The 13,300-nt window shown below is 38.0% G+C and overlaps 1 protein-coding gene across 1 annotated transcript in view; it reads right to left on the bottom strand.

Moving 5' to 3' along the window:
• ANGPT1 (angiopoietin 1) overlaps nucleotides 1-13,300 on the bottom strand; it is a 170,796-nt gene that overhangs the window by 85,127 nt on the left and 72,369 nt on the right. Inside the window, exons 2-3 of the mRNA XM_040587931.1 lie at nucleotides 8,538-8,693; nucleotides 5,355-5,476 (exon numbers count right to left, since the gene is read on the bottom strand). Of these exons, the coding sequence (XP_040443865.1) occupies nucleotides 5,355-5,476; nucleotides 8,538-8,693 (278 nt within the window). The remainder of the gene's footprint in view (nucleotides 1-5,354; nucleotides 5,477-8,537; nucleotides 8,694-13,300) is intronic.

Below are 13,300 nucleotides of genomic sequence, written 5' to 3' on the forward strand. Positions count from 1 at the left end.
AAGGAATCATGGGAACCACAACAGTCACAGTAAAAGTAAATCATAATTCACTAGAAGTGTCATATAGATACACACACACATGCCTGTGCACGTGCACACACACACACATATATGTGTAGTTTTTACAATTGTAGCCACCATTTGGGGAAACAAATCAGCATTTGGGGAAAGAATGTGGTTGTGAAGAAACAAATGGTGTTGTTAAAATGGGTAAATACCAATATTATCCATTGAACAACTCTTTGGATTCATTATCTAGAAGACAGTTAAATTAAAAACAACCACCACTCCACCCTCTCCACCCCCCCAAACCCAGGCAAAGTTAATTTTCCTAAAGGTTAACCATGTCTCAATGTCTGGCTTGCTGATCTTGGCAAGGCTAGGAATCTATTTTCAACCATACAAATGATGTGTTAACTTTGTCAGGGTATAAGCCAGTGGGATGCTTCAGTGCAACTGTGCTGTGTCCAGCTGATTCAGAAAAAGCCCTCTGATAATGCTGGAGAGGATAGAAGGCCTGCACAGAAGTCGAAGAATGACTTCCAGTGAAAGCTGTTGCCATTTCGAAAGGTGATGAAGTAGAACATATAGAAAGCACTCTGGCAGCTCTCTGGGGAGGAAGGAAAGTTTGGTTTAGACAACCTGCCTTATAAGGTAGGTAGTTTATTCACTAATCCATTCCAGATTACAGCAGTTTAAGAGACTTCTTTATCTTTGTTTCCAGGGGCCTCAAGTTTAGACATGTGAGAACAGTATATTGACCAGATCTTAGGGATAGACATCTTTTGCATTAAAACAAGCTTTAAAAAAAATCTGGATTTATTAAAGATATAGATAATAACATTTACTTTGCTGAGCTATTCAATAAGTAAAGACAAATAATGTCACTTTAGAAAAAAAAATATTTGGCCAAAATATGATTTTTTTTAATTTTTTTTTATTACGTGTGTATGGGAAGACAAACAGGTAGAGGATTTAAACTCTTATTTTTGAGTGAAAGAACAGTATTTTCTCATTCAGACGGCTTCTTTGTACTTGCTTTTACATGAGTGAAATTTTCCCTATATTGTTAGGTGCTGACCATTCATACTTACTTTGGTGGTCTGATATTGTCTGATCATTTTAAGGAAATATAAAAATATGTTTTCTCTTATTTATTAAGGCCAGTAAAGTAACTGGTCACTTAGCATCAGTAAGCTTATTTTTTATACCAGTGACAAGATAATTCCATTGAAATCACAAAATTGAAGTGAAAATTCTGCATTTTTCTCTTTAGTATATGCAAAACCTGAAAATAAAACTCATCAGACATACTGTGCTTCCTCATCTTTCACCAAGTCAGATGGAAATTCAGGAATCATTCTTGAGTCCTTGCCTTTCACAAAATGCAACAGCTCTTATACTGTAAAGTGTTAATCTAGTTTGATTTTCTGCAAATTCAAGTCGGATTTTCTGTTTAAATTTCACTTTTAATATTTATTGCTGGAAGACCCAGATTCCATTATCTTTTTCCTCATTTGTTTAATTTGAGTAAATAAAAAGTTATTTTCACACTTGCATATTGAAACAAATGGCACACAATAAGTTAAATGCAGATGGTATACTTTGAAAAAAAGGGGGGGCCTCAAAGGCACTTAATCAGGGAAATATTTCAATAATAAATCAAAATAGTTTTTAGCAAACTCTTGTGGGAGAAAAAATGGCAATGGAAGAAACCACCATTTACATTATAGTGGGTGGGAACCCAAACAATTAAGTTATTTATGTCATGCAAGCACTCAATAGAAACATGATTCTGGGGCAAATGTGATTCTACTTATGCCATGGAATATCTTCCACTTCAGTGGGATAAAATGAAAAGAATTGGCCACTCTTTCCAGCAGAGGCAGGAAGTGAAGAGAAAGGCCAAGAACAGACATTTCTAGTCTAAAGAACATGGTTCCCTGTTTACATGCAGTGTTCATTTTGTTTGAGGATAATATACAAGTTTTTGTAGTACATCAGCAATCAGTTATTACTACTCTAAGATTTTGCATTACTTTCATTCAAAATCCAGTTCTTTGAAAGTGATTAAGATCATTCTTTTTATTTTATATAGAGGAAATTTTAGCACAGAGACTATTTCTTTCACAGAGAAAGAAATAACCTGCTCACGGTACAGCATCTGTTTTGATTATTTTCAAGATGGTATTAGTTTCTACACTCATTCCCACTCTGGTGTACACCTACTGCAAAAGAAAGGCCTTTTCCAAAGAAAGCTTGCAGTCCATGTAAGCAACATGGATAAAAGGAATTTTCTCAATTATTTTATTGATGTGAAATTGATGTGGAGAGGGATGAAACATTTTAACTGTAAGAAACAACAGAACATAGCCTGATGGGTATTCTGTAAGTATTGTTTAAAGTTAGGCAAGCTAAAATCATTGGCATGTCCAGAAACCTAGTATCTGCTGAGATCACTGAGTTTCGTCCTATAGGGAACTTGACACACACACATAATTGATTTCAGATTAGAACCTACAAGGCCAAGACCACACAGTTCTTTCTTAGGAGTAGATGATGATACAGGAGCCATTGACCGTATTATAGAGCAATCATAACACTGCCCTCTCCCTAATTTTATCACTCCCAAGGAGAGAGTAACAGAACATGGGCAGTGTACAGCAGGTTCTTACTTCTTTCCATGATGAAACTGAATATGTTTTTTCCTTTATCCACATACAACTATACTTCTGAGAGAATCCACATACAACTGTGCTTCTGAGAGAAACAATTGGGTACAGTGTGCTTTTTAACATACTCCTCCTTCTATTCTGAAAAACCAAGGCAGACCATTTTGTCATGTCACAGACCATTTCATCATAATGCCAGCCAAGTCAAAGGTCAACTGAAGTAAAACTTTGTTTACTGGATGAAGGCTTTACACCCTGACACATTGCTACGATAAATAAATAAATTCAGATTATTAAGTACTCAAGACTCACTGTCTTGAGCAGCCAATAAGATTTTGTTGCTAACAAGATTGCACAACATAAAAATGCAAGAAGTTATACTTAACTAATATTTGGGCTAATTCCAAACTGAAATAGTTTTGTAACATGTAGAATGAACTGCCTGCTGCACACGTCTACTCTCTCCATGGACTATGGGGAGAGCCCACATATGCAGTTTATGTGAATTATTTAGTTTTGAGATAGCTGAAGTACAATTTAATCCCACACTAATTTATTCATCTTTCCAACTGGTCAAGGGATATCCCTGAAGTTCAAGAGTTTTCAATGTAATCCAGCTTCTCCAGAATAACATCTGCTGGAATTACTAGTTATAAACAGTTGTTAGATTGAATACATGAAGTTGGTTTTCATAACCAGTAGCAATAAAGGAAAATTATTTGACCAGTTGACACATTGAGCAAACACGTTCCACTGTAACAATTATTTTTTGTCATTATCTGATTCTTTGCCTTCTTTTCCCAGAAGCTCCTTGCTAGATATGGTGTTAGTCTTCTTTATGTGTAACCATGGGCAAGGTCTTCACACCTCAGCTGCTGATTCCTGTCCGGCAGCGTGGGGGTCACACTGCCTTTTTCGGCAAAATGACTGATCTCAGTTTAACCAGTCCTCTAAAGTTTGTACAGGACACTTCAGTAACTACCTTGCTTTTAAAGCCGTTTGCCTTATTTCAAAATCAAATACAGATACAGGACATAGAAACCTTAGTCCCAGTCAGACTTACCTCACAGTTGTTCTTCCCAGAAGGAAACTGAGAGTGGAGTTATGGAGCGAAAGCACTCTCTGGCCTCCCTGCTTAAACCTGGCCATTGCAGAGGCAGAAATATGAACCTTAGTTCTCCAAAAGGGCAGCCAGCTAAGAAAATGGCTTTACCCACTGTATCAAGTACAGGTGCCTAGGCGCCAGCAACGGGGGCTGTAGGGCGGCCTCTGTGAGGGGGCTGCCCTGGGCTGCGCACAGCCGGTTCCAGCCGGCTCCAACATACCCGCCACAGGGCACGGCTGGGCCCCTCGGCCACAGTGGTGGTGCCTCGGTGATAACACATTTAAGAAAGGGTAAAACCACCATATGACCATGTGAGGAGTAAGGAAAAAAAGTTAAAGAAACAATGCTGCAGGCACTGAGGCTGGAGAAGCAGGAGGCGCCAGGGCAGCCATGCCCCTGCAGCCGGTGGGACAGGCCACGGCGGAGCAGGTATTTCCTGTGGAGGAGCCCTCGCTGGGGCAGGTGCACAAGGGAGCTGCAGCCTCTGTGGCTGCCCACATTAGAGCAATCATTTATTGAAGGACTGCAGCCCATAGGAAAGAACCATGCTGGAGAAGGGAAAGAGCATGAGGAAGGAGAGGCAGAGCTGCGTGAATGGACCACAACCCCCATTCCTCATCTCTCTGCACAGCTTGGGGCAGGGAGGAAGGAGAGTCAGGAGTGAAGCTGAACTAGGGAAGGAGAAGAGGTAGGGGGCACATGTCTTTTTGATTTTGTTCTTATCTCTCATCTTCCTACACTGTTATTAATTGGCAATAAATAAGACTGTTTTGCCCATGATAGTAATTGATAAGTGATCTCCCTGTCTTTATCTCGACCACAAGCTTTTTCATCATATTTTCTCCCCTTGTCCTGTTGACGTGGGGCAATAAAAGAGCAGCTGGGTGAGCACCTGGCAGCTAAACAAGGTCAACCTACCTCACAGGCTCTCTGAAGTACTGGATTGCTGCTTCCAGTGCCTTTGGGTACTGAGTCCCTGTGGCACAGAAAGGGACAGCACTGGAACTTCTTGACTCTCATTTCAGTGCTTAAAAATTTATATGCTGATAAACAGTTTTTTCTTCAATTACAACAGAAAACCCAAATGTTTACCCTTCACTTGTTCTTTAAATGGAGTGTGGCTTCAAGTGTGCTATATATGAGTCCAAAGGGAGAGATAGATCCTTCTACATGTTGGATCTTTATAGTCATTAAAATTAGAAAGATGAGCTACTGAAGATTTTCTGTTTCTTACACATTTTTAGATAACCGATAATCTCATAATTTATTTTTATTTTTCTACTTGAAAGTGCTCATTTAAGTTATCCCTATGTTTTTCAGTAGCAGGAACGGTGTTCACGGGACTACATTGTCATGAAGTAATCTAAGATGTAAACTTACAGTGCACAGTATGGTGGTAAAAATCAACTTACATTAATCATACAGGAGCTAATATAGTGTAAATTCACTTCCTATCTCTTTTAGCCATTTCAGAAATATACTTTCTACCTACCATATTTGCTTCTTCCATTTCATCAGTTTCTTAGAACAAAGTATGCACAGACCACTTTGTGATGAGACCAGCTGCTCGTTCTTACCTGTTTTTCTCATGAATTTTCAGGATTTCATGTGTTTGTTGTAGCAGCTGTTTTTCTAACTTGTACGTTGACAATGAATTTTCCAGTAGCTGAATTTCAAGTCTGGATGTTTGATTTAGCACCTTAAGGATAAATTAAAGACATTAATGTTTACATTGTCCTAGTTATGTTGTTATAGCAACATATTGCAACCATTTCATTCTGATTTGATGATTCATCAAAAATTGTTTCTAAATCCCTTTTTAACATCCACTGTTCAGCTGGTGGAAATGTGCTCAGTCAAGCTACACTGATATGTACCAGCTGATATTCTGGCACCCTGTTTACTGTGGAATAATACTAGGCCAGCAGAAAAAGGAAAGGTGACTGCCAAATAAGCTTCATTTCAGTGGAAAGAACAAGAGGCATGCCTTAAACATGTATTCCTACAAAGCATGCTTAAACCAGAAGAGTGCAAGAGTACTTGAACTGAAGCCAAAGTGTTGCATCCGCTATTTTGTAAATAGAGCTCCTACTTCAGCTTTCCCCTGAGTTCTCTCTTTTGCTGTGTTGGCAGAAGTCTGGTGTCTGCTTATGTTATCACTACTTCCACTTTTACACAGATTTTTAAGATGAAGGCTGTGATACTAAACATTGCTTTATGCAACTGTTTTTCACTTTAGTGGTGGTCTGTATCAATGCACAAGTATATCAGACTGAAAGAAGCCTTTTAGTTATATGAAAGAGAATAGATTCTAGCGAAAAAAATAGTTCAAAACGGGGAACTACAGAATGCTTTCAAGAATGAAAGCAATAATATTAATTAATATTAGTTGGTTTTGTTGGGATATTTGTTAGGATTCATTACATAGAATCTGAAGGAGTAATCGTAAATTGCCTTTATATATATGTGTGCACACAACAGCTGAGATGCAATCCATTCTGGAACTGAAAATTATGCCTTTTTAATGGAACCTATCAGACTTTTCTTGGAAGGACATTTATCAATATCATCATAGCATTATATGATAACATTTTCTTATGCATACCTGATAGGAATTTGTTACAGAGTATAAAGCTAAAAGAATAGCTCCCAACGTCAACCCAGTGCCTTCTTTTTGTTTGAAATTGTTGACATTCACAGAGCAACTTGAGCTGTCTCTTTTTAAGAGTGCAGAGATTGAAAAAATTGGAAACTATCAGTGTGGAGGTGTTATTTCTTCAAGATGGATACATTTGGAAGTGCCAGGAGGCATCACCACACTTTCAGAAGGACCTAGCAGAAGTTGAATGTTGGCAAGGGGTAAGAAGACAGGAAAGCACCAACAGATTTCCAAAGAGGATATATCTGTGGAGCAGCCTACAAAATGTCATTAGAGCTTCAGATAGAGAAGAAAGCCTAAAAGGAATAGGTGAGATTTTGGATGGCTTGGGGATTGGGAATGGGTCAGTGAGATGTTAAGGAGGTGGAGGCTCTATTTCAGTACTTCAGACTCCTTGTTATTCTGGTATGAGTATTTCTTATTACAGGCATGAGATCCTGGCCTGCCTTTCTCCCCGTATCCTACAGAACCTCACCTCTTTGCCATGCAGCTGGCTACCTCCATCACTGCCAAGAGTAGTCTCTTTTCACTGTCTTGAGCCACCTGAACCACTCTTTCTGGATTGATGGTAAAGCTAGGGACTACAGGGACTTTCTTATACACTGAAAACAGGGAGGTGGGAAACGCCATCACTGAGCTGAAAGAGCAAGTACTGGAACAAGGAAGAGCCATTCCCACTGATATCTTGACCATCCCTTAAACTCTTCAGCAATAGGTGTAGAAGGCAGAAGTAATCCACTGCACACAGTTGCCAATGATGCATCTACCTTGATGTGATTCCTCCATGGAAAAGTGAGATGGGGAAATGCACATTTTATCCCCTACCTGTTTAAAGGAGGAAACTCTGAATGAGTGCTCAACAGCTATACCTATCTGGGGGTTTTGGGATATAGTAAGAGTTCCCACACCTCCTTTTTCTTTACTGAACTTATGATACTACAGTCTATAGGTCTTCACCTCTTATGTTTCCATTTAGATATTTTGTTGGCACTGAATTAAAGGTTTTCCACAACATTTTCATAAATTAATATACTATTTTTTAGAAACCATGGTCACTTGAAATCACCACATTCATAAGTGAATGTTGATCTGTTAACCAAGATGTAGAAAAAAAGGTACAGGGAACCCATGTAAGACTGTATCTGTCTTTCATAATTACTATTGTTTGTCAGTGTAATGTAATGTGATTATGTAAAAACTTGGTAATGATATTGTAAACGTAAAGTCATTAGAACAGAAAATATGATCTTTCTAGAAGTATATATGGCACTAGAAGAAACCAAATAAATGGAATACTTTAACTCCCCTGTTCTGAATGAACAGCAGATGCAGTGCATCTGGTAATACACCACGGGCTACAAAGATCAGGAGGGATTTAGGAAAAGGAAAACAAATATGGATCTTAAACTGATATAATAATACAAATAGCAAAAAATAGTACTATCTTTGCAATAAGCCCAAAATGGAACTGCACTCTGTCTTCTGACACTGGCAGTCTTGTCACTTCAATAACAACAGTGGTTTTAGTGCTAGGAATCATACGGGGATGGCTCTTTAAAGTCATGTGATGTTATACAACTTCACAGTAATAACAAATACAATACATGGTGTTTTATAAAGAAGTTGATGCTTGTCCCTCCCTTTTCACAGTTTAAAAGCTGCAGACATACACTACAATAGCTGGAAACATCTTGCAGAAAATAAAATTTCTTGTAATAGTAAAGAGGCAAAAAGCAATAGAGATCAAAGGCTTTGTTTTAGCCTGAAACTCATTATTTAGCTTGACACTTGTATCATTCACAGTTGGTAGCTGGGCTGTTTATTTGAAGTCAAATGCTGATTCAGTTCCTGGACAGTCCTGTCTGCCTTACACACACAGAGCTAAATATACTAACCAAATGAAATCAAAAGAAAGGCACACAACAAGGGTCAGTCATCACCACTGTTGGTACCGAGAAACAGAGTGTGTATGTTTCTTGGAGCTCTGTGTTGAAATGCTTTGTGTGGTTATGCATTAGAAAAGAAAGGGGTATGGATGGGAAAAGGATGGGAAAAGTTCTCTGCAATTAACAGCTTTTAGAAAACCACTCTGAGAGCATACCTGGGTTTCAACATCCGTGAGTTTTCTTGTCTGCTCTGCTGTCTGGCTGAGAAGGCTGGTCCCTATCTCGAGCATGGTGGCGGTGTGGTTCTGAACAGCATTCTGCTGCAGCTGCACCATCTCTGATTTCATGTTTTCCACAATGTAGTTCTCAAGCTGTAAAAGAGAAAAGGCTGTAGCTGTTGTATTTTCACCTGTTTAGGCATTCTCGTGACATAAGGGTGCAAAGCTGATATTCTTGCCAAAAGGGGAAATCTCAACATTTTCAGAGGGAGCCCAAATCTCAGTTGACCCTGGATTATTGAGGTAGGGATCTGACTGTCTGGGTAGCCCCTTCTAGTCACAAAGTCCCAAAGTTTTTCCAAGTATTAGAGCCTGCTGGCATGAGCAGGCCCTACCTGCCACCAGGCTGCAGTGAGCATTTGCAGTAGAGGTGTCATGACAGCTCCTAAATGAACCCCTAAAAGAACAAACTACATCACAGGGAAATGCTAGGTTCTACTTATACATCATAACTTATGTGTGAGTCCTTCATGGAAGAGATCTTACCATGTACTTACTACCTCCCCTGGATTGCTCCTATCTCACAGTATTCAGCAATATGATTTTTCACTAGGTTAGATCCCCACAAAAGGTTTCACAAACTCAGCAATGAACATGGGTTAGTTTAGTTGTGACAAAAATGTGTAAAGGAATGGAGACATTGTCATGGCAATAAAAGAAGGAAGTTGTTGATCAAAAAACCACAGAAAGTTTTGCTCCTTTTTGGTTTTTTGTTGTCCTGATGTTGTTGCCTTGCATTTGCAGTCTGTTGAACAGAATATTAATTAGAACCCTTTAAATAAACTGGGCACCCCGGAGAAAGGGGCACTTTTTGTTCCGGTTTATTTTAGTTAACATAAGCAGGGTCATTCCTTTCTAGCTACCTAGATCCTCACCCTGCCACAGCAGACCAAAGACCCAGGACCATTTAAAATCTAATGAGACAGTTTCTTACTTATACAAGCATTGCTTTGGCATCTTGCTTTATGTACTCCATAAAGTATTAACATGAAGAAAGGTGACACAGAACATTGTTTTCAATAGCTTCCACTGAAATTAACTGTAATCCAGCCAATTTACACCCAGTGAAGTTTTGGTCCTCAGTTTCATTTTGTGGCCAATCATGTTTTTTATGGTTACCTGATTGCATACATAAGCAACCACTGTTTTACCTAATAATTTTAATCACATTGGACCTGTTTCTGCTGCAGTAAACATGTTTCATTGTGAAAGGTAAGCTGCACAGCTAAATAGTAAGAACCAGATGGTGCTGATTTAAAGACTGAAGAAAGAAGTAGGAGTCAGGTATACAGTGTGATCAATAAGAAGGGCTGCTTTCATTTTATCTATAAGTATACCAGTGCTTATGGGTAACTACTGTTAGATGTTCTGATGATCTGCATCAGCTGAACTCACAAAAGATTTATTACAAATTTGGTCACTTATGTGTACTTCCTACTAGTTTTATGAACATTTTAACAGAGAAGGGACACTGCCACAATGTAGAATATTTTCTGCATAAGACAGTTGTTGGTGTTTTGTGTTTAGCCCAGTTTGGAGAAACACTTAATATCCATGATGGTCAAACCCAAAGTGGATGTCCTAGTTTCAGACAACAAAAACATTTGCTTGAATTGCCAGGTAACCACTCTGGACTGAAAACCTGCAGAGTGTTTTAAGTGGTGAGGAAAATTTATTGTTGAATAGTCTGAGAAGTTTTAAAGTGAAATTTAACAGCCAAGGAAAACTGTATTGCAAAACATTGTCTGCAATGGATGGCACCATTTTCCACTCCCGGTGTAAGTTTACTGCTCTGTTTTAGTTTATTACTGTAAGATAAGTGTTACAGATATTAACCTAGTTCAAGGGAGACTTTACTGATCCATCACATTTCTACACCATGCTTTTATGTTCAGAAGCATTTTGCCTGTATATCTCTTTCATATCAGACAATGTGTTTTTAGCCACTCTATTTCAGGCGGTTTTCTAAACACTAATATTTTTTTCCTCAAAAACTATGATTTGTTTGCAAATAAACCCTATGAAAGAACCCCACAAACTGTATGGTTGTTCTTTTCCATATTCTGGTCCAGATATTGGAACACCTAAGCAAGAAGTTCAAATTTCTCCCACAGCTTTCACCTCCTAATGAAACACAGGGCTCTCATGTCATGGTACTGCCTGTGATGAAGTACCAACACATAAATTTTGTCACATCCAATGTCTTTTGTTTCCAGATAGGACCATAGCATGGCTGTGGTGTGGCTGTACAGTGTTTGATTTGTTAGTCAGCAGGTTTCTGAAACTGCCTTGCTGTACATGGGCCAAGAGGTACATGTGAGTAATGGATGTCTGGGAAAACCCATGCAAAATATGGTAGCTACACATCAGAAATCAGATATTTTCACACATCAATAAAAAGAAACACAGGTAGGGATATAAATGTAAAAAAACCCAAATAATATAATTAATTTCTAACCAACTTTTTACCTGTTATTTTTCTCACATTATAGAAAGAATTGCGTTTGAAGTATCAAATTGCATCTGTGTGGAGCTACAGCAGGTTTTGACTAGCAAGAACACAGGCACAGATTGAGGCATATTGGATAACTTGTATTTTTAATTACTGTAGCCTAAAACATTCCCCATGGTATCCAGTCTTGGGCAATTACCCTTGGTTAGTCACCCCTAAAACAGCCTCTGGTTGAATCTGAGACTGACTCATTATAACAACAAAGCTGATTTTCCTGTTTCAGAATCACTCATGAAATGCTTTTGTAATTATTTGGTGTCCAGTACACTGCCACGATGGTTTCTGTGAGCACATCTCAGGAGTATCAGGAATTATTCATTCAGGCAAAGGAGGGTAGAGCAAGAGCTGATATAATGTAGAGGTTATGTTACATTAATTCCTTTCCTTCCTTCACCCACTTTTAGTTTGCACAGTAGTTTTATTGGTTGCAATACTGGCCTTGCTAAAATCAATGGCAAAATTTCCTTTTACTTCAATAACAAAGACTTCACCTAGTAATTTTATTGCAGGAAACTAAAATTTACCAGGTTCATTATGACCAAGCACTGAGTTTTATCTGAAGCCTTCCCTTTTTTGGAGGCATTGTATTAAGTGTACTGAACCTTAGAATGAGCTTTCTTTGTGGTTAGTTGAGAGGAATAGCATCTATTTAACAGGTGATAAAAGGATCTTTGCAGGGTGGCCTCACAGAAAATGTGACACATGGAAACCTATTCATGGAGGTAAATTCAAGAACATTTAGGCATTTAAGCAATTTCTTAACACCCTTTCACCCTATAATTAAGTTAAAATCAATTTTTCCAGAGACCCTGCTTTAAAGAGTAAATCCATAATGCCTGATGAAATACTTTTTTCAGTGAATCCACTTTACGTTTGGATTTTCAAATCTTTCTATTACTGTTTCTTCTTATTTCAGTTACTTTTTGTTGCAAAAGTGAAACAGAGAATACTTTTCTGTATTCTGTTCCCCCCCATCCCACCCCTCCCACTATATGGCTTTCTATAGTACATGGATGTCTTTGTTATTAATTTGACTGCATCTGCTTTTGGTAAGACTCATTGCATTGGACAGGAGTTTTCAGAATTACCGGTGGGAGCATAATACTGTTATAACATTCTCAGAAATAAAACTGTCAGAAGGTTCAGTGTTATTGTTTAATAAACATTCCAGAGGATTATGCATTAAAAGTATCTACTTCTTTCTGGACAATGTTTATTGAATAATCTTCATAGAAACCACCCAAAAACTAACAGAACTATTAAAATGGAAACTGTAACTTAGGGTCTAAGTAAATGATAATGGTTTGTGGCAGATGGCTTATAAATAAAGTAAGAGCTTTTTCTTTTACTTTGATCAAGTAATGTTGGTCCCATGTGATTATGTTAAAGGATGCTATGATGCCCAGATGACATTAGGTTTTTATACAGTGCCTTAGAACAAGAATGCAAGTTAAATACTACTATCCTTCTCCTACCATATATTGCACATCTTTTGGAATAATGGAAAGACGATGGACCAGTGATATTTTTGAAGAACTTTTTTGTCTTGTCTTGTCTTGTCTTGTCTTGTTTGGCATACTTAAAGGTGTACCAGTAATACTACACTACAACAACCAATGAAAGGTCAGCTCTTCCTTCTTTGGGTTTCTGTACAATGGCAGGTCACACCTCCCCATACCAAAAAACTGCGTGGCAAGTCAGATATAAAAGTGACATTTGATGTAATTTGTATTTTATAAATATATAAACAGCCTTAGTGTGAATAAGCTGGAAGAAGTTGAAATATATGGAATACCATAGCATTTCTTTGACTTTTGTAGAAGCAGAAAGGGCTTAAGGACTTTATCACCAAGAAAAGAAATGTTATTTGTGCATTGAAAAAAACAATATATATTTTAAAAAAATATCAACTACTACAAACTATTTGCCAATGAGAAAAAATTGATAAAGCAAGAAATTTGCAATGATGCAGCTGTCTCATATTACAGATCCAAGGAGTAGAAACCAGCCAGAATATATCTTTCCACTATTTCTGACAATATGAGATCAGTGGAAATCAAGGAAAAAGAACATGGATGGCATATAAAGGCAATGAATAATGCTCAAATAATGAATAATGCTTACAACTACCTGAAAAGAGGTTGTAGACAGGTGGGGGTAGTCTTAATAAGTGACAGGACAAGAGGAA

The sequence above is a fragment of the Falco naumanni genome, chromosome 3 (genome assembly GCF_017639655.2).
Source record: "Falco naumanni isolate bFalNau1 chromosome 3, bFalNau1.pat, whole genome shotgun sequence".
NCBI lineage: Eukaryota > Metazoa > Chordata > Aves > Falconiformes > Falconidae > Falco > Falco naumanni.